General features: G+C 40.1%; 1 protein-coding gene across 3 annotated transcripts in view; it reads left to right on the forward strand.

The window, feature by feature from the left end:
* Nucleotides 1–22,418, forward strand: part of GFRA1 (GDNF family receptor alpha 1) — a 202,851-nt gene that overhangs the window by 113,518 nt on the left and 66,915 nt on the right. For all 3 annotated transcript variants that reach the window (XM_045568235.1, XM_045568236.1, XM_045568237.1), the window contains one exon: nucleotides 21,793–22,129. In XM_045568235.1, the coding sequence (XP_045424191.1) occupies nucleotides 21,793–22,129 (337 nt within the window). The remainder of the gene's footprint in view (nucleotides 1–21,792; nucleotides 22,130–22,418) is intronic.

Genomic DNA, 22,418 nt, shown 5'->3' on the forward strand with positions numbered 1-22,418 from the left:
AGGCATTTGAAATTTAATTTGAATCAAGTTAAAAATTGATCCCATCGGCATACAGCTGCGTTTTTCTCACTTATCCCATTTCTGGTTCTCCCAACTCCTCCTTCGCTCATCCTTCTTCTCTTTGCTTCCTGCCCTGGAACGCATTGCTTCCTCGTGTTTAATGATTCTTTTTCTTAAGATCAGAGCCAATTATTTTACAGAAACCATCATGTGAAAATGATTATTTTATATTTATGAAGCTGTCCATATGTACCCCCCTGTGAAGCTCTTTCTGGAACAGTCCTGTGAGAGTGGGAGTCCTGGCAGGGTGGAAGACGCCAGGTTAATGATAAAATCAATGACAACCAACACTATTAGCACCTGCTAGGTGCTAGGATTGTAGTATCTCATTTAATCCTAAAAGAGCCCTCTGAGGTTTGTCCTATTATTCCTACATCCCTGTTTAACAGAGGAGGCAATGGAGGCACAGGAGTTAAGTAACTTGCCCAAGGTCGCATGACTGTAGGGGTCAGAGCTGGGGTGCAGCCCTGGGAGTCTGGGTGAGAGTCCTCGCCCTTCACCTCCGCGCCACTCACGTTTGCCGACTGTGGGGAGACTTGGGTCTCCGGGCTCTGCCGTTAGCTAACCAGCTGTGTGGCTACTTTCCCTCACCTTTAAATTAGAATATTGGAGTAGATTATCTCTGAGGTCACATTTGGCCCTAAAGTTCTGTAACTCTTAGAAACTATTTTGAAGTGCTCTAAGGTGAAACCAGAAGACAAAAGGAAAACTTCTCAAAATAGCCCCCACTACACACACACACACACACACACACACACACACACACACACACACACACACACACACCCCACGTCCTCTGCTGTGACACTAGATGAAAGCACAGTGAAAAGAATCTCAGCTTTCACATCCTATTGTAGCCTTCATTTTAGGTAGAATTGTTACAACTCATATTCCAAAAAAGGCTACCTGCGGCTTTTTGACACCTCCGCTGGGGTCCCCAGGAAGCGGATATCTGGGGGAGGAACATCTGTGAGTGGGAATGGTGGAGAGTCTATTTTTAACCTGAGGCCTTTTGCAGAGTCACTTCCTCCTCTGTTGTCTGCAGTTCTAGGAAAGGAGATTTCACCTCGCTCTCATTCACAGAGATGGCACTGTGGTTCATAAAGGAAATTTTCTCTTGGTTGCTGTTGAAGTGTTTTACAAAAAGAAGTTTGATGTGCTCTGTGAGAGGATGGCAGGTGGCAGCTTTTTGTGTCATTCTTTGACATGTGCCAGCCTACGTGAAGTGACATGTGGTGACAGAGTCATGCTAGATGCTAGCTATTTCTTTTGTCTTGATAAAGCAAGTAGCCCTTCTCTGTGGGGAGTCAGGAGCTGGGGCATAAGCCAGTCTCTTCTGCAAAAAAAGGATGCATCACCATGCACGTTTTTAGATGCTGTGGTGCCGTATGAACCACCAGCTCCAACCAGTGCAGACGAGCTTGACCTTTGATGACTGACAGCTGCCATGGGGTCCTTCAGGCTGCCCCCTCCCCCCAGGGACAAACAGCTCTCTCAAAGCCATTTCTGCAGAACTATCCACTGGCTGTTCCCCAGGAGACTTCAGGATGCAAGCACAGCGAGTCCTCTGTCTCTATCTCTGCTCTATCTCTTAATGCTCTCTCTTAATGGAACATTCAAACATGCAAACAAGTGTAACCAATAATAATATAATGTATTTACAAGTATCCACAAACCTGGCTTTATCAAATCTTAATATTTTGCCATATTTGCATCTGATCTCTCTCTCTCTCTCTCTCTCTCTCTCTCTCTCTCTCTCTCTCTCTCTCTGTCTCTCACACACACACACACACACACACACATAAATAAATCATACAGATCCCTTTGTCATCCTGGATCCCCAGGGGTGGATTTACTGTGAAGTTAATGAAGTTTAAGATTCTGGCCCCTCCCTTCCACAAGCCCTAAGAGAGGCCCTAGCAATGTGTTTACATGATTATATGTTGTAAAAATTTATAAAACTTGCAAAAGTAAGAGATTCTAGCTGCAATTAGTGAAGAGCACTCTCTTTTCACTCTGACCTTTCTTCCCTTCCATGTTCCCTCCTGTCCAGCAGGTTTGAACAGGTCTCAGATATTTGAGCATCCCGCTAAGAGGCAGTTGAGGTTGGGGATACATTTAGTTTGGGTTTAACAGGATATATTTATGGAGTTCCCAGTTACTTCCGTGTATTAAGTTATTGCTCCATGGCCTGGTACAGGAATGGTGGGATGGCTTCTAGGATTCTCCCACTGCCACTGTTCTGTCTCACCGGCAACATGACAGGAAGGTGAGGGATCCGAGACCATATAGAGATGCAAATGTGCTGGTGCCCACCCCTGAAATTAGTAGATATTAGAGGACAAGCAGAGTTTGAAAGATATAGCCTAGAAGCTATTCTTTGGAAATAATTTTGAATCATTAAACATGTCAAATTATAAGCAAATGATTTTATTTTTAGTGACACTGACTCAAATTAAAAGTGTCCTCCTGTCAGGAGAGTGCTTGATGATGTAGCATAGACAGTTATAAACACATCATATTTTTCTGTTCAAAGCTTTGTATTCTTTTTCTGAAAGAGAATCTCCTCAATTATAAATGCTTTTGACCCCATAAAACCCAGGATCCATTCAGACATTGGATTCTGTTCCCCTCCTGATTTGGTGTTCATCATTCTCCTGCATATTTTTATACCTTCACTATATATATAAATATATGCACATATGGGAATGCTTTGTGGTTGGATGTGTATACACTTGTTTTCTAGGTTTGTATTCTTTATATAAAAGTTACATTTGGTACATGTACTTCCACAACCTGCCTGTTTCAAACATTGTTTTCAGATGTATCCATCTTGATACACTATAGCTCTTGTTCATTCATTTTCCCTGCCATTTCTAGTATTTCATTGTGTGATTATACTATCATTTATTTGTCTTGTTTTCTGTCAATAGGCATTTGGGTTATAACAATGGCTAGTTGGAAGTAAACAATGAACAATGAAAATCTTGTACTTACTCATATGTGTGAGAGGTTCTCTACAGCTGTCATCTTCAAACTGTTTTGCTTAAGGATTCCCTAAAAGAATTTTGGAAAACTGCCTCCTCAATTTTTACATTGACATATAAAATATTTCAACATAAGTTTGTGTAGTTGGAAAGGATATAATTTGCATAATATTGTAATACAGATATTTAAAGATAAAACTAAAGATCGCTCTTTTTAATGAAACCAATGAAATGAAAATACTGTGATGACTTGATTCTCACTAGCTTCCATTTAAATACTGTACTATTAAGCTTTTCCTTAATAATTAAAAAGTTTATATCATTCCCTCTTCTCTTGGGACTTGAAATTCAGTTATTTCCATCCTCAGTATTTTATCTTAATATGATATATTTTTATGCTTGACAATCTTTATTGTTGATCATCTCATCATATTTCTCTCAGTCATAGTGATTCATAGGAGTTGAGTGTGATTTCTGGAAATCATTCTCTTGTGATTTTGTGAATTCACCTATCTTGCCCTAGTTTAGGGCTTATCTTTTTATTTTGTTTGTAGGATTTTTTTGGTGTAAGTTTTTAATCTTAATGTGGTTAATTTACCAGTCTTTTCTTTATGGCATGGAGGTATTGGGTCTTGTTTCAAATTTTCTTTTCTATATCAAAGTCACAAAGATAATCTCTTTTGTTCTAAAAGTTTTAACATTTTGTTGTTCACATTTTAATTATTTCATCCATTTAGAATTTATTTTTGTGTATGGATGCCTTAGAAATCTAATTCTATTTTTGTCTAGGGGGGGTACCCTGTTGTCACGGGGCTGTTTTAAGTAGTTCATCCTTTGCCATCTGATAGTTTTTGTCAAATTCATATTATATTATTAATATATTATTACACAAATATATATAATTTCTTTGGGGTGTGTATATATATATATATATATATTTCTTTTTTTTTACATGACTGACATTATCTTGTGCTTCTCATGGATAATCAGCACAGCATTTACACCATATCATTTGTTTAGTTAATACTCACCAACTTGAATTGAATTTGAATGTGTAGGTTGGTCTTAGAATAATAGGGGCAAAATGTATGTGGCCTAGCCTGTGAATGAACAAATGAATGAATTATGTAATAGGATTATTAAAGCATACTTGTTATAGATGAGATTATTATTGGCTTGTAATATGCTTTTATATGCAGAAAATTTATCTCCTTAATGAACTTCGCTTTCTAGGAAGCCATTTTCTTTCAGCAGTAAGGTATTTCTCAAAACATGGCGTAGCAGAATCACATGGAAGAGCATTAAAATGCAGATTCCTAGGTCTCACTCAGATCCATCACTAAACCAGTGTCTATGGGAATCAGATCTAAGCTTCCCAGGAGATTCTTATGCTCAAAAAAATTTAAGAATTACTGGTTTAATGGGATGTCCTTCAGTGTCCCTGTACACATGTTCTACCGAACAGAACAGTGACAAGGAAAATTTAGGCCAGCACACTTCTTTTAGCAAAGCTATCAACACTTGCAGGCCATAACATTGGAGAGAACATTGGCCCAGGATAGGGATACTTGAGTCTTATATTCCAATGCTGTTCTGAGAGCTGGTAGCTTCATTGTGTGACCTCATGCAAGTCCCTTAGTTCTCTCTGTGTTAATTTCCCCATCTGTGGCTCTTCCAGCTTGTTAGAGTCAAATTTGCCATGTTCATTGCCGGGGAGAGAGAGAGAATTAAACTAGGACAAGGAGCTCTGCCAGCTGGTATCTCTTTCTCTCTCCATAAATCTAAATAATGTTCAGGTAGCAGTTGCAATGTATGGATATTTTGTCGTCAGCTCAGAGCAAAGTGACCCTTTTAGAAATTTGGCTTGGGGTCCTAGGATGGCAACTGCCATTGTTGCTGCTTGTAGGTTGTCTTGGCCACTCGGACAGTTGTTTATACAGACCGCCTGAGGGTTAGTGGACCTGCCATCCTGTGCTAAAGTCAACGAAGGAATTTTATTCAAATCAACCTCTTTAGTAGAGTCTTTAGGCCTTCTAGGTACTAAAAATTAAAAAAAAATTTTTTTTTAAATAAAACTGATAGTTCCAATTTGGGAAGTGCTTTACCCAGTGTACTAAAACCCAACCTCAGGGACTGGTTCATGATGAGTCTCCAAAATACTCCAGCTTTTCCTCTTTGTAGTAATTCAATTTGAATGCACATGCACTTGGAGTATATGAACCATACAACTGGTTTTAAGTAGGGACAAAGCTGGGATCGTCCCCACCTCCATCCTATAAGGCACAATCATTTTTTATTTCATTCTGCTCAATACTGGCAGCAATTAAAGCTTCCAAAGTATGAAATGTTTTCATCAAGTAAGGCATTAAAAATATCGGCCTGTCAGAGCGGGAAGTGGACCTGTGCTTTACTGCAACTATTCTTCAGCTCCAATAGGGCATGAAGTGGTGAATAGCATTCATTTCACGCAGTGGAAAAATAAGGCCAACTTCAGCTTTAATCTTTATTATGAGGAGGCTAGTCCCTGTTGGACTGTAATGAGTGGATGCACCCCATTTAGCTTAAAGTAACAGATCTATATAGAGTTGTTAATTTGTAGATAAATATGGGTTTTCTACTGTTGATGTTTCTTGATCCACACAAAGTGGTTATATTAATACTGAAACATTATTAATCAATAGTTTGCTCTTTAAAAATACATCAGTTAGACTACCCAATTACCTTTAAGTATATATCAAAGGGCACAAAGCAGTCTGACATACACTCAAAGTCCATTAGAAGCTACCAGGCATATTAATTAAAATTTTTAGTTACAATGAACCTTACAATGTGGATACAAATTTCTGCTTTTGATAACAGTTACTAGCTAACTGAAAGGCTGAAACTTGCAAATACATTTTGGGGCACAGAAAGGCATTGGGGATTTTTGTGATAATGAAAACTGGAGATGACTTCATTTTACTAGAATCCAGCTTATAAAAAAAGGGCTTTAACTCAGGACTGTGAACTGAAAGATGCGGAGGGCTTCTCTCCTGTGTATTGAAGGGGAGAGAGGAAATCTCATATTTTGAAATGAAACATTAACAAAGTGAAAGTGGTTTTCAGGTAGTGCAGGTAACCCGTCCCTTGAGTTTAAATCACAACATGGCAAAATACCAAGATGGGTGTCACATGGCCATTTCTCCCTCCTGCCACGAGGCTGGGCATCCCTGAACTTGATCCATGTGTAGTTGCGGCAAATGCCCACAATGAATCATCCCACGCTGCTTGGTCTCTGCCGATTCCGCAGCCATTGGTGGTAATGGAAGGCTCTGAATTTTTGCTGAGAAATAAGTGATCTCTTGTTTTGTCATCTAGCAGCAGTAATAAGCTTCCCTTTCAAACTTCGGTTCTCACAGATAACAGCCCAGCCACACATCTCTTGTCCAAGAAGATCCACCTAACCCAACTATTCACCGGCGTGGCACCCAGCATTCACAGAGCTTTAAAAAAAAAAAAAAAAAACAGAAAAGGACAGAGGGCCAAGACATGCGCACGCTGCGTCCTCATTCTCACCCCTTGTGTTCTGCGCGTGCAGTTACTCCTTGCCAGGGGACAGGACATGTGCTCTCAAGGCACAGGAATGTGGTTTATAGTACTGTGCTCACCAAACAAAACTTGACAACTAAGACCTGGATGCCCCGAGGAGCTTGCTACGATGGGACTAACCTCCACAGCCTCCTGCACTCCTAATTGGGTTACTTTGTCAGAAAGTGGCAGCCTGATCACATTTAAAGGGGGCAGCCAAGAGGAAACATACCTGAGTTCCACGTTTAAACATCACATACCTGCACCACTCATTTTGGGATATATTCTCCCCCCACTGCCTTGGTATCTGTCCCTCGGCCATTATCCAACACAAGCCATTTACTGAGAACCGTGTGAGGTATAACTGATTGTCATTCAATGCAAGTGAAATCTTTCCGTGAACATTAGTCACCATTTTAGACATGTTAGCTTCAAGTGGAAGCAGTCAATTATAGACTAGAGGTTTTATGGCTACATTATTACCATCATACTATTAGGTTTTCAGCAGTAGCATTCTGTTTGATCGATCTGTGCCAGGACATTGATGGATAGCTTTGTTCTTCAAATGTCAAATTTGTGGGACTTCTGTACTTTATGTATTTACTGATACACTAATCTCCTCTCGATACCTTTTCCCCCTCTGCAGTGCTCAGCTTTAGCAGGGGATGGTGATTCTTTGCCTCAGAAGACGGTGTAGGGCTTGTAATCACATTTATAATTTCTTTTCTATTCTCTCTCAGATGTGGAAGCACTCCTGAGTTATTGACAGTTTAAAGAAGTCTTTACCCACACAAAGAGGACCTCTTGCTGGTGCCAAGAAACAGATTTAGACATTTGCTTTTTTTAAAAATTCCTTTGTAAAGAAAGACACCATATGAGAAATAAATTACCAATTTCAGGGTATGTGTTAGATTTCTAAAACTTTGGCTCTCTGTTATTACACTAGTTCACCTATCTTTACTAGAGTCACATTTAATTTTCAATTTTTCACAAATGTATTCCTAAGACAAATCTTTGAACTACGTAAACCCCAACCACCATGCCCATCCCCAAACATCACTAAATATTGTCCCACATAGAATATCGAATAGAGCTGCTCATGTGAAGCCCCTGAAAGGCTTCCAGAAGGGATGGATTTCCATTCAGTTAAAACTAATAGCTCTTAAATCTGGCATTGAAGAGCATCTGTTTCACACAGTGGATCAAATAGAAACTTTGAGAAAGCCTTGTTTCCTGCCAAAAAGCCATTGGACTTCCATTTTGTTTTTAATTCAAGAAATTCTTGGAAGGCAAATGCTGGTTTCCTTCCTGAGTAAAACCGTTTCCCACTGCCCCCTTTATGTTCCTACCTTAGGAACCATATTCTACGATATTTCCTGCCTTAGGAACTTTCTCAGTTCTCTTGGGTCAGTTCATTAGCTGATACCACAGGGAGGAGACTGTCTGATCTTTCCTGGAAGTGGAGGCAGCTTTAGACACACCAGGGGAAAGTCTTAGGAGTTGTTCATTATTCATTTTTTAAGGCTAAAGGGTAGATGGCTAATTAATACCTGTGTTTGGCAATATCGTGGTAAGAATGCTGAATCAGAGATTTGGCTCCTTGTGATTCTTCTTGTGTCTTAAAACAGGATTTCCTGCAATATAGAGCCTTGTCCCTTGGTGCCGGGACCCAGACATCCTCCTCCAGGACAGGAAGGAACCCCCTGCTGCCCTCAGCCCTCCATCCCTTCCCCACCGAAGCACAGCATGCCTGGCCATTCTGAGGTCTGCTGGCCTAACTTCTCTTGTCCCTGAATGCCCTAGCTGAAGGGTGACCCTGTCCCTCTGGCATGTCCTGGGGTGCTACATGCAGCATTAGCAGCTGGCCTGAACCCAGACATTTGTGCTGAATGTCATTCTGATCTCTCCAGGCATAAAGCTGATGGAATCATCTTGACCTCAACACCCACATTGAGCTTCAGCCTCACCGAGGCATAAATGTAACTATTCAAGTGGGCATTTCTCATGAAAACCAGCTAATGTGCAAGTCCAAATCTCTATTAGAAAAGGCACACTTTGAAGTTTGAAGGAGTTTTTGGTAGAACACATGCATTTTGCCTAAACTATAAACCTGCTTTTTGCTGAGCAAATAACTAGGTGGAAATATCAGGTTCTGGGTGGTGGTATTATTCTCAGTTGGCCCTGGGTTCTTAGTTTATGCAGTGCCCATGCAATCAGGGACACAGCAACCCCATGGCTGACATGCTTGTGTGAGAAGCTGAGGAAAGCCACGTTCTAGAAGCAGCCTGAGAGTGCTGGATTACTCACCAGCCTCCACCTGCTTCAGTAAACTCTTAGCAGCATCCAGTGGACAGGAGCCAGGTGGGAGAGCACCCCCGGTGCAGAGGTGGCTTGGTGCCCAACATCATGAGGATATAGCTGTATTTACTCTGCAATACCTGTGGGAGACAGAGCAGCAGATTAAGTTGCAGAGATGCAATGAAGGTCCTGACTAAGGAATTTTAATGTAAAAATTCTGGGATTTAAGCTTAATCCTTGAACTAACTGGTGCATTCCTTCAAATGGGGATCTAACAAGAGTTATACCAGGGCTGAGAAGGGTAAATGTGTGAATACATTTGGAACCAATTTAAAGCTCAAAACAAAATGAGCAGGAAGACTTGCCAACACCCCATTAAAATAAAACACAGAGGCTCACTGAGGCATGCAAATAGGCTGCCCGTGCTGCTGTCTGCTTCCTCTGAAGCTCATGGGAGGCCATGGGGGCTTAGTGGGGGATAGGTGGGAGGTCCTACTATCTTGCTTTGTCTTAGCCCACCTTGGGAGTTTATGTGCTAGGGCCACCTGGTAAATCTAGTCTTGCCTTAATTATGAAGTTACACTTGAAACATGGGCAAAGTAAACCCTCTTGTTAACAAGATCTTCATGGAATGAAGACTGGATAAACTATGCACCAGGAGGCATCTCTTAAGGACCAAGTTCCTGAAAACCAGCTAGAAAGCCAAGATTTACTGAGAAAATAAGCAGGGGTGCAGGTGAGTAGTAAAAAAGCAATGTGTGACCTACTGAGGATCCATGAATTCCAAGTCTGATCATCAGAAGTACCTGGGAGCTGTGTAAAAATACAGAATCTCGGAGGCGCTGCCAGATTTGGTCCCTGCTTGAAGGAATCAACTTACGCAACACTTAAAACCTGGTCACATAAAAGAGAAATAATGCGCTAATTTTGATTAACATGGGTGACCTAAAAGCCCTTAACCAAACAAAATTGTAGTAACCCAACTGGACAGGAAGCACTTTTGTGCAATGAGGCAAAACATCATTAAAAATATATGTATAGAATCAAGAATTCACGTATCTAATTAAGATGGACATCCTTTCTCCCCAGTTTTCAGGAGCGCAGCCACACTTGCTCTAGACTTTCTGCCCAGCCAGTGCCTCTCACTCCCCCAAACTGGCCAAGCTTCTGGCTACTGTCTTTTAAGAAACCTGTAAATGCAAAGCGCTGCCATTGTTATTCATGCAGCTTTTGTTTATCTTTCCAGAAGAAACAATTGAGCTGTAGCAGATGAGTGATGGTTGCAGGGCTGTGTCCAAGGGCAAAGCCACCACAGGTGGAGTGGCTTAATGGGGTATTAATTGGGAGGCAGGTGAAGGCAAATAGGTAGCACAGCAGGTATGTAAATAGGCTCATGGGAGGAGAGGCATTGAATTTTATGCTCTTTAACTAAAAATAAAGACCTAATATTTAGCTTATCTTTCCTGAAATTCGCACTGTGAGGACCCTGACAACTACCAGCATCATCAATGATTCATTATTATCTCAGCATCTTCTAGGATACTTAATAAGATCTTCAGGCTCTTCATTTTTCATTGTTTCAGCTGATTCTTTGGCTTTGGGATGCATGCTTTTACTTCTCTCTCTCTGTATCAGAGACCAGAACAATGTTTGTAGACTGCTGTTGTAGAAATGACTTTGGACCTGTGGCCTGCCTTCTGGTGGCATCTTTTGCCTTCTAGCTGGTTGGAGAACAAAACAACTGTGCAGTGTGACTGTGGAGCCTACCAAGAATGTATCCATCCAAATGATTACTCTCCTTCCAAGTAGGCAGCTTGAGAAGGGTAACACTTATTGCAAGACTATCTTTGGCTCAATACCTTTTCAGGAAAGTCACTTCAGTGATTTTTTTTCACAGCTGACTTATAAGCCACCCATATGAAAAAAATCCTTATATTTATTTGTCCCTCATTTTCTACTCCTAACCATTGTGCAACATCATGGTCTGCTTTATTCATCGTACCTAGTGCTAAATGACATTTGGCTTTTAAAGTCCCTGATGCAGAGACTCACTGTTGCTCAGGGTATTCCAAAGAACATGTCTCAGGCTCCCAGGATGGAGTTCCATGAGATGTCTCAAGTGCTGGCGGCCTCTTGGGACAAATGTTCAGCTTCCCAGCATGGCACATACTTAGATATTCTGAAATTTGGGATGCTAGTCTGAAAGTGCAGACACATTATCTTAAGGATACTGTTTTTATTTAATAGTAACTTAGAAAATTATTAAAAACAAACCACTCCATATTTCTGTTCCAGTTAGTCCTGGAATATGTTGGTGGAAAGTGAGAGGGGACCTGGATTCTTTGTTATTTGTCTGTCCCAGATTTGTTGTTTTTTCTGGGGAGAAGCCCCATCAATTTTGAAGACATATTTAGCCTTTTATTGTTGAAATGGCTAAATATCAGTGGAGCTTACACAGGCTAAATATTAGTAAAATGAATTAGGTTTATATTATCATGCAGATCTTTTCCTGTAGTTGAAGTACTCATTAATTTTACTGCTAATGAGATGTTAGCAATTAAATACCTTTAATTAATGAAAATCAGACCAAAGCAAGGACTGCTTTCTGTGCCTTCATCAAATAGGGAAAATGTAAATTTCATTGTGAATTTTGTCTGCAGAAAGATCGCAAATCTGAGCTATTTTTCTGGTCCAGAGAAAAGTCATTAGAAGATTTCACTTTTAGCAAATTAAAGGAATAGGCATTTTTGGATGTTACAAAGATGATCTGAGATTGGAAAAAAATATCCATAACTGAGAGCCAATCCTACATGTAATAGCAAATTTCATGGTTGAAGATGCAACAGGATTGCGTACAATTAATAGTTCTGTAGCCGTCTTAAGTTCTGGGGTAGGCCCTGAACTCATAATTAGATTATTAAAAATGGCCTGTCTTAGGCCGACTGTTACTAAATTGAAATCCAATTATGGTTTATGATTTTGCTGAAAAATGTTTAGCTGTTTTGCCTGAGTCCTCCTTGAAGATCATTTCCTCTTCACATCACCATTTGCACATGTCACAATACATTTTCCAAACAAATCTGACCTCAATTATCTCGAAATCAATCTTACATTAGATAAAATATATTTTAATGAGTGTTTTTATGTCTAATATTACAATTGTGCCTCTCCATACTTGAGGAATTAAAAGATGGCAATAGAAGTCTTTGCAAAATATCTTTTTAATGGGAGGCATTCATAATTTTAGAAATAACTAAATTGTGCCATCTTAATACACAGAAAGGCATTATGCTTAAATATGTGCCTGAGTGAGCTGCAAGACAAACTTGGTTCAGTTTTCAGCAATTGGCAATGGAACTGTAATAAAGCAGTTGTTTGCAAAGAGATGGGCTCAGAAATTTCATGCACTCCTGCAGTGTGGATTTAAATGCTAAGTTAAATATTTATGAACCCAAGATTTTTATAATTGATCATTGTATGATTTATACACCGTAATTATAATTAGGTTGAAAGAGATTTTAAAAAGCCAGTTTCCTGGTAGCCAAGGCCATTAAATAACGCTAAGCTGCCAAAACAAAAATTAGGTGGGAACCCAGCCACCAAGTTCTAAGCGCCTGTCCCCACATCTGATATACAGTGAGGCACTGCACCTTTTACCAGGCATCTCACCTGAAGCACTGACTCCTACATCACCTGCAATCATTTTTCGTGCCTTTATTTCAAACCTAGTTGAACATAAACAAGTAGAAAACTTCAGAGATCCAATGTATAACAAAAGGAAAAGGTGGAGGAGGTTGGAAAGGTTAATTAAAAATGTAATGATCCCATTTGTTGGGACAGCACTATTAATCATTGTGCAGCAGCAAGCATGTGACTTGCACACCACTTACAGGAGACATCTAATTTTTTAAGGTATGCACAGCGGAGGGTGCAGGCAGGTGTCAGTATATGCATTAAGGAAATGGGAGCTCTAATGGATGAGGCTGGCCCACGACATTGGGAACTTTGTTCACTAGACAGAAGAATTATTTCCAAATTCACAAGTATTCAAAATAACTCAGCCACTGTGAGTCCCAGAGGAGCTTGGGTATGGCTTGAGGCTTAATGTAGTTGTGTAAGGTATGAAAAAACAGAACTAGGAGGAAATTCATCATAGTGTAATACAATATGTCTGAAACCGTGTACGAAGGACAAAATGGGCTCCAAACATCCAACATGTGCGTTTTAAATGTAATTTTTAGCACCCCAGCTGGAAAAGGCCAGGCTTTTGAAGGATGGATTACAAGGGTCACAACCTGTGTGATCAGATTTGCCACATGATCCATGTGGGTATCAGAAGACCAGACTGTCAGTGTGAGCTTCCAGCAAAGCTTGCCTACCCTGTGCGGATTTTGGCGTCATGTGCCCATTTTTTATTTTCTGGGATAACACATTAGAGGGAGCTGATTAGAAAAAGAACAGTAGTTATGTTAACGTGGTAATTAATCAAATTAGAAAGAAAGGGGAAATAAGTTGTGAATTCAATTCTGCAGCCCTAAAAAGAAAGGCAGAAAGATACCCGGAAGTTGGCAAGCATTTGTAAACAACGTTCTCTCATGGTGTCTTGTGAATTTTTTGCTTAATAAATCACCCCACATGCAGGCCTTGCAGATTTTAATATATTTACTGTTTTATTCCACCTCATAATCTATAGAAATGGGTTTCTAGTTGCTTGCATCTGTGTTTCATCCTGAATCATTTCAACTGGTTAGCTGGCCCTGGCGTTTGCCAATAACAGTGACATTTTCTAAGTGTAAATAATGAGGGGCCGCCAGCCGCAGTGATAGCCTCTGATTTGGGACAGTGTGAGGATTGTATCTGGGATAAAGGCAGTTCGGTGATCCAGAGGAATTTAGAATATGAAAGCTTCTCCCAGTGCCTAATTCATCCCGGACACTTCCACATCTCACTGTGTTGGAGGAACTTTTACATTTGCTCTGTGTGCAGGTCAGGGTTGAAACCATTGGTCCATGCACTCTTCCGAGCAGCAAACAGCTAAGAGGCCAGTATCTTCATGTGCATGGAACCTCTGCCCATGAGGCTGGGGTTTTGCATTCTGTCCTTGACCATCACATTTTATTCTATATATTTGAAGTTATAATCAGAAAAGGCAAATTATGTTATAACCATCAAATAAAAGAACCTTAAGGCTTGAAGGGACCTTACATATATCATCTCAAAAATGGGGAAACTGAGGCCCACAGGGGGAAAGCTGACTTGTACAAAAGCACTCAGATGATTGAACCACATTTAAAACCCGAATCCCCCTGACTCCTAATCCAGTGTTCCTTTGGCAGCTCCCAGCCTTTGTTATTCCATGTTTTGGGATGTGGTCTTCCGCTTGTGATCAATGTTATACCCTCCATGGCCAAGAAAACAAGAAACCAGTCACAATCAGATGTGATCGCAGCCAGAGAGGCTTAGAGTGATGCTAGAGACAGCAATATGTAACCTGCAAAGTAACAACATGGTTGTGTCGAATTTGAAATGAAAATCTGGCTAAACACACTAGCTGAGCACAACCCACTTGCGTATGCACTTTCCCAAGAAAAAAAGGATTTCTAGTAAACAGCCTTCATTCTGAGAATACTTCCCATTCAGACAGCATCACAGACATTCTACCAAGTTAAAGAATGAATAACAGCAGATGGAGGGAGAGATTAGATGGAGAGGGGCGGGGGAGAAGCAACATTTTAATGCTGAGCTCTAAAATGAGCTGTGGAGGGGGTGGCACTGAGAGTTATGGTAAAGCTGTTCAGAAGCCTCCCACGCAGGCGGGAAGGCGCTTGTGCCCGGACCGTAAAATGCAGGCGAGCCCCTGCTCCTCCGTGCGGGTGTGACTTGGTGGAGGGCTGGCTCTGACTCCAGCGGTGTAAATTGAATCCTTCTCCCCTCTCCTCCTGTTGCTCTCCAGTCACGGAGGTAGCATTTTTGTGCACTAGGGGATCCATTTAATAGATATAGAGGATCAATCTTCTTACCAGGTGAAAACTCAACTCTAATTTATATGTCCTGTGATTTCAGCAATGTTTAATTTGAACTTCATTGCAGTAGGATGGATATGCAGTGTTAGGGCCTCAGAGAGAGTTGGGACTAAGAAAGGCCAAAAGGAGAGGAGGGGCAAGAGTGATTTTCCATGTGCCTAATTGCCCATATGAAACTTGCTCGAAAAGAGAAATAATAAGGTATATATATAAATCTATTTTTTTCTATATTTTATTAGGAACATTTTCAAACATATAGAAAAGTAGAAAAAATTTTTTATGGTTAACACATACCTAGCACCTAGATCCTACCTTAACACTTTCATGTGGTTGCTTTATGGATGTCCATCTTCCATCCCTCTTAAGTTTTTAAAATGCCTTTATCAATGCCTTTCCCCTAAATGCTTCAGCGTACATATCACTAGCCAGTGTTCAACACTGGTTTCGTTTTTTCTCCTTTGGAAGTGAAGTTTACGTATGCACAAACCTTAAGTGTACAATTCTCCGAGTTTTGACCCAAACTGTGAGACCCAAACTTCTATCAAGGTAGAGAACATTACTATCACCCCGGAAAGTTCTCTCTTGCTCCTTCCTAGCCAATCCCGTAGAAACAACCACTCTGATTTTTTTTCACCATAAATTGGTTCTTACACATTGTGTAAGGCTTTTTTTTTTCCACTCAACATAGTGTTTTTGAGATTCATCCATGCAAATGTGTACTTCACAAATAAGAATGGTTCCCCTGTTCTTATTTCTGAGTAGTATTCCATCAAATGGCTAGACTACAGTTTAAGCTATTTATCTATTGATGGATACATGGGCTGTTCCCAGTTTGGGGTTGTTATTATAATACTGGTATGATATTCTTGCACAAGTCTTTTTATGGACATAGGGTCTCATTTCTCTTGGATAAATACCTAGAAGTAGAATTTCTAGGTCAGAGGGTAGGTGTATGTTTAGTTTTATAACAAAACTGCCCAACATTTTTCCAAAGTGATTGTACCATTTTCCACTTGCACCAACAATGTATGAGAGAATTCTAGGAGTGCCACTTTTTTTTTTTTTACAGCATCTGGTGTTGTCAGTCTTAAATTTTAACCATTGTGGTGGTATATAGTATATCTCATTGTCGTTTTATTTTGCATTTCCCTGATAACTAATGATATCAAACACTTTTCATGTGTTTATTGGCCGTTCATATATCTTCTTTTGTGAAGTGTCTGTTTAAATATTTGGCCCATTTTTAAATTAGGATGCTTTCTTTTATGTTATTGAGTTTTAGGCATTCTTAATATATTTTAGATACCAGTCCTTTGTCAGATATATGTTTTGTGAATATTTTCTCCTAGTCTGTGGTTTATCTATTCATTTTCTTAACAGTGTCTTTTTATGACTAGAAGTTTTTAATTTTGATGAACTCTAACTTACCAATTTTTTTTCTTTTATGGTTATTGCTTTCTGTGGTTCTATCTCAGAAAGATTTGCTGCCTCCAAGAATATCTTAGGTTTCTTCTAAAAGGTTTATGATGTTATCTTTTATGTTTAAGTCTGTGATCTATCCTTTATTAATTTTTGTGTATGGTGTGAAATAGGGGGTTAAGGATTTTTGTGTTTGTTTTTGTTTTTTACATGAGTATCCAGTTATTCTAGTACCATTTGTTGAAAAGGCTTTCTTTCCCCATTGGGATTTCTTCAGTGGTGTTGTCAAAAATCAAATGACTGTAGATGTATGGCTATATTTCTGAGTTTTGTCTTCTATTGTTTGATTTGTCTATGCCTATACCATACCACACTGTCTTAATACCTGTAGCTTTATGGAACTTTGAGAACAGTTAGTGTAAATCCTTCAGCTTTGTTGTTCTTATTCAAATTGCTTTACCTATTCTGTGTCCTTTGTATTTCCATATAACTTTTAGAATCTACTTGCCTATTTTAATTGTTTTATTGTTTGGAGATTGTTCACAAGCTTATACACAAGGTTTAAAAAATTGTCCTAGTGTATACCTTGTTATAATAATGTTAGTTGACTTTTTAAAGTTGTTAAACCTATATAAGCTACTAATTAAGTTTTAATAATATCTAGTCTTTACAATCTTAATAATATTGAGTCTTTTGATCCATGAACATGGTATATATTTCCATTTGTCAGGTCACCTTTAATTTTTATCAGCAACGTTTTTTAGTTTTTACTGTAGACATCTTATGTATCTTTTGTTAAATTTATTCTTAAGCACTTTTTATTTATTTATTTTTTGGTACTATTGTAAATAAAACTGTTTTAAAATTTCATTTTCTAATTTTTGGCAGCTAACATATGGAATTGCTGGTTATAATTAGCTTGATTTAATCATCTCATAATGCCAAACATTCATCAAAGCATCACATTTTGCCTCACAAATAAAACAAAATAAACAAAACTTGTAAACTCAAAAAATTCTAAATACTCTGATTTGATCATGACACATTTTATGCATGCATCAAGATACCATGCGTACTCCATAAATATGTACAAACATTATATATCAACAAAAATAAAATTTTTAAAAAGTACAAGTGGCCGGGCGCGGTGGCTCACGCCTGTAATCCTAGCTCTGGGAGGCCGAGGCGGGTGGATCGCTCGAGGTCAGGAGTTCGAGACCAGCCTGAGCAAGAGTGAGACCCCGTCTCTACTAAAAATAGAAAGAAATTATCTGGCCAACTAAAAAATATATATACAAAAAAATTAGCCGGGCATGGTGGCTCATGCCTGTAGTCCCAGCTACTCGGGAGGCTGAGGCAGTAGGATCGCTTAAGCCCAGGAGTCTGAGGTTGCTGTGAGCTAGGCTGATGCCACGGCACTCACTCTAGCCCGGGCAACAAAGTGAGACTCTGTCTCAAAAAAAAAAAAAAAAAAAGTACAAGTGATTTTTGTATATTGACTTTGTTTGCATTGACTTTGCTAAAATTCACTTATTAGTTATAGTAGTTGTTCTATAGATTCTTAAGAATTTTCCAGGTCATCTGCAAATAGAGATGTCTTCTTTTCTTTTATTTCTTTCCATTGCTTTACTGCAATGGTTAGGACCTTTAATACAATATGACTATAAGTCGTAAAAATGGGAATGTTTTGTTCCTGATCTTAGGTGGAAATAGTCAATATTTTACCATGAAGTATGATTTTAGCTCTAGGTTTTTCATAGCTGCTCTTTATCAGATTTAGGGGATTCTTTTCTATGTTTATTAATAGTTTGTGGAACAGTTTGTATCATGAATGAGTGTTAAAATTTGTTGAGTGCTTTTTCTTTGTCTACTGAAATAATCTTATGGTTTTCCTCCTGTATGCTGTTAAATGTGATGAATTACATTATTTTTTAAACGTGAAACCAACCTTTCATTCTTGGGATGAACCCTAGTTGGTCATGATGCATTATTCTTTTAACATATTGTTAAATGCAATTTACTCAAATTTTGGAAAGATTTTTGCATCTGTGTTTGTCTATTATTTTATTCTGTTATTTGAGTAATACTGGTCTTGTCTATCAAGTTGGGAAGGGCCATGAAAGTGTTTTATGTGAATGACAGTCAGAAACAAAAAAGAAATCACATGTTGACCTGTAAGCTGGAAATGAATTAGTAGTTTTTGCCCCTCTGAATATTCCAGGTTGTCCATTCTGGATTTTGTCACAGGCTCTGAAATAATGGCAAGGAGAATGTGCTCTGGCAAGGGTTATCTATCTATGAAAACAGAATCGGCAGAAAGTGAGACTAAGTCATGCTGATTGCTAAATGAAGTAAACTTTGAGCAATTGGTTTAGACATAAAATGGTTCACTCTGATCCTACAATCATATTTCATGGTAAAGTATTGTACAAGGCTTTTCCTTTAAAATATTGCTTTTCTTTTTTCATAACATGAAAAATTTAAATAATAGCTTATATAGTTTTAACAACTTTAAAGGGACAGCTAATATTATTATAACAAAGAAGGTATACACTAGGCCAATTTCTTAAAGCTTGTGGATAAGCTCATAGACTACTTTCTGAGAAAAAGAAATTTCCTGGATGTCATGTGTTGACTTTTATTATTTTTATTATAATGTTATTTGGAATTTATACACAGAACCATAAGCTCTTATTCTTTGCTTTTATACAACTATAAAAGCAACACACATGCACAAATTATGAAGAAAGCTTTGTAAACAAAGAAATGCAAGCCAATAACAATTTAGTGTAAGGGATGGTGGTGTTTTGCTGAAACTGAATTGGTGCTTACAATCTGAATGCAAGTTGCAGCATGGGATCTTTTGAGTTTGGCAGCCTGTGTTACTGGATGCCACGTGATGACTTAATTCTTCAGCCATTTTTCTCCGTTTAAACTTACATGATCTATTTACTCACATATCATTGGCCATATCGTATAAATATTAATCCACCTCTGTGCATCTTTTCATTTTAGCTAGAGGTCATAAAGTCATTTGACACCAGTGCAAATGTGAATGTAGATAGTGAATGCAGAAATTGTGTACCAGTATCCAGCCTTAAGAGCCTAATACAGATGATCGAGAATATGGTCATATTAATTTATTTTAGATTATCATCAAAAATGCATAATTTAGAAATCTAGAGAACTGTAGGGCTTCAAGAATATAAATTACTGCCCTTGGGCCCAACAGCACATTATTAAAAGTCTCAAAAGAGGAAAAGACTAGAAGTGTCACCAAGGCCCAGAGGCCCTGTTGGCCATGTCAGGGCACATAGTGAATATTTCACTCCTTCAGTCCTGAGGAGCCTGAGTGTGGGAACAGAAGAGCCAGAGAGAAGCAGGCTTGGGAAGAGCATGATGGAGAAACAGTACCAGGTGTGCTTATTAAAACAGCAGGGATGGATGTGCAGCTGCTAACTTCTTCCAGCGCTCACCCAAGAAGGGCTGAATGTCTTGTTCATTGCCTTCCGCAGTAAATGTGTTGGACTCAGACGCCATAGGCAGAAACACGAACCTAGGGAACAGTAAAACGTGGCTCATGGTGCCAGAGTATAATGTTGTGATTTCAGATGTTTGCATATTGGGTTTTCTTAAAGCAAGGCACATTTTCAGTAGAACAGGGAGTTTTTCTTTCCCTGAAATGTCGGACTTGTTTTGTGCCCTTTATTCATTTATTTAAAAATTGTTCCAATTGTAGTAAGAACATTTCACATGTGATCTGCCCTCTTAGCAAATCTGTGAGTGTGCAACACAGTGTTGATAACAATAGGCGTGGTATTGTAGCGCAGACGTCCACAACTTACTCATCTTGCATTACTGAAACTTCATTCCCTCTAAATAGCAACTTCCCGTTTTCCTCTCCCCTCGCCCCTGACAGCCATCATTCCACCCTGCTTCTGTGAATTTGACTATTTTAGATTCCTCCTGTGAGTGGGATCATGCAGTATTTGTCCTTCTGTGACTAGCTTATTTCACTTAGCATGATGTCCTCAAGGTTTATCCATGTTGTCACGGATTACAGGATTTTCTTCTTTGTTAGGGTTGAACAACATACCCTGTGCCCTTTAGACACGCAGTAAATGCGCTGGCCTGTCTTTCAGTCTCACCCAGCCCAACTGCACCTTCTGTCTTATCGGTTCTCTGGCCTCTTATAGTCCCCCACACGCCTTCCCAGCCCCCACTGACTGGGGGCACACAGACAAAATGAAAAGGAGTCTCAGAAGTCTGGAGCAGCTGAGGCCTGAGGAGAAAGTTGCTGGGCGTCTAATCCCACAGCTGTATGGTGCTTGTCTGCCACCTCCCTGGCCTGTCCAGAGGGTCACTGCTATATCTAATTATCAATATTCCAGAGGCCACCTTGTAAGTCGGTTCAGGGAGGTTTTTCCAGTACTTCCTTCTCCCTGCAGAAACATCTCTGGAATGAGGATCAGGCTTAACCCCCACTTGTTCATTCGTCGTCTAACCTTGCTTATTGGGCTTGGCCGTGGCCTGTCTGTCCAGCACCCGGTAGACTCCACCTCACCGTGCTTTTGCTCTGGACAGCACAGGAGCCACCCGGCACGATAGCACTGGTCTCTCTGGCATCACGAGCACAGAGGCAGAAGGCAGCATATGCTTTCTGAGGTTCCTGAAGCCCAGGGTTTGGAAACCCATTGGAATTCTATCCAAAATACGAGCTGAATTTTTTCTAATCCGAAACTCATAGAGCCCACATGTTGTGTGTGGTGAGTTAAGTGGTAATTGAGGTTTGCAGATTTTTATGTGATTTATTCTGGTTTTCTTCCAATGGCCTGTGAGCTAAAACTTAAACACAGCTTCGTTGTAGTTGCCTCTTCCTGTTTAGAGAGACTGGCATAATATTTTGTCTTCTGGGCTCAAATAACCATGTAATTACTCTATAATCATATAGTAATTAGCATGTACTATATGCATTTATTACATAATTGTATTCCTGGAGGATCGTATGGCAATTATACTTGCATTCAACATATCATTTTATATACTGTATCATGAACAAGTATATAATTTGTTGCTTTTTTTCTTTTATCCTAATTTCAGTTTACCAACCAGGGGTTAGAAGCTGACTCTCCTGTTGCCTTGTTTGCATGTAGCCGGGCAGGTGCCTGCCCTCCTTTGGCCTCACGCAGTACCTCCTAATTAGACATCTAAGGGAGTACGAGGGGGCTTGTGTGCCGCAGTGGACTCCCAGCATTTGCACTCCTAACGCTTTCTCCTTGTCATGAAGTCATTAAGTTATTAGCTGCAAAACTCATTAAGTTCTAGAGCTGCCCGCGTTGTTGCCAGGTCAATGGCAAGATCTCAGTTAAAACAGAGTCGTCATGAGCAGACCCGGAGCCGAGCACTGTGACCATGCCTGTCTTTCTCTGCTTTTGCAGTGGAGCACATTCCCAAGGGGAACAACTGCCTGGACGCGGCCAAGGCCTGCAACCTCGACGACACCTGTAAGAAGTACAGGTCGGCGTACATCACGCCCTGTACCACCAGCATGTCCAACGAAGTCTGCAACCGCCGCAAGTGCCACAAGGCCCTGCGGCAGTTCTTCGACAAGGTCCCGGCCAAGCACAGCTACGGCATGCTCTTCTGCTCCTGCCGGGACATCGCGTGTACGGAGCGGAGGCGGCAGACCATCGTGCCCGTGTGCTCCTATGAAGAGAGGGAGAAGCCCAACTGTCTGAACTTGCAGGACTCCTGCAAGACGAATTACATCTGCAGGTAAGCGCGCCGCAGCCGCGTGATTGATGAGGCGGCAGGGAGGGCCTTGGTGGCTGCTGCATCTGCCAGGCTCCTGTTTTCCGTGTTTCTACCAGGGTAGGGGAGGGAGGGGAGGCCAGTTCGTGTGAGTGAGTTGGGAAAAATCTTACCTCTGTACCTGACACACGGTTCTTCAGAAGCTGTTTTAGGCTCTCACACTGGGGAAGGTTCTTGTCTTTAATCCAGGTAATACTCCGGGGGTGCTGGAAGGAGGTAAAACACTACTGCATGTCCCAGGCACCTCTCAGGT

This window comes from Lemur catta, chromosome 14, assembly GCF_020740605.2.
Source record: "Lemur catta isolate mLemCat1 chromosome 14, mLemCat1.pri, whole genome shotgun sequence".
NCBI lineage: Eukaryota > Metazoa > Chordata > Mammalia > Primates > Lemuridae > Lemur > Lemur catta.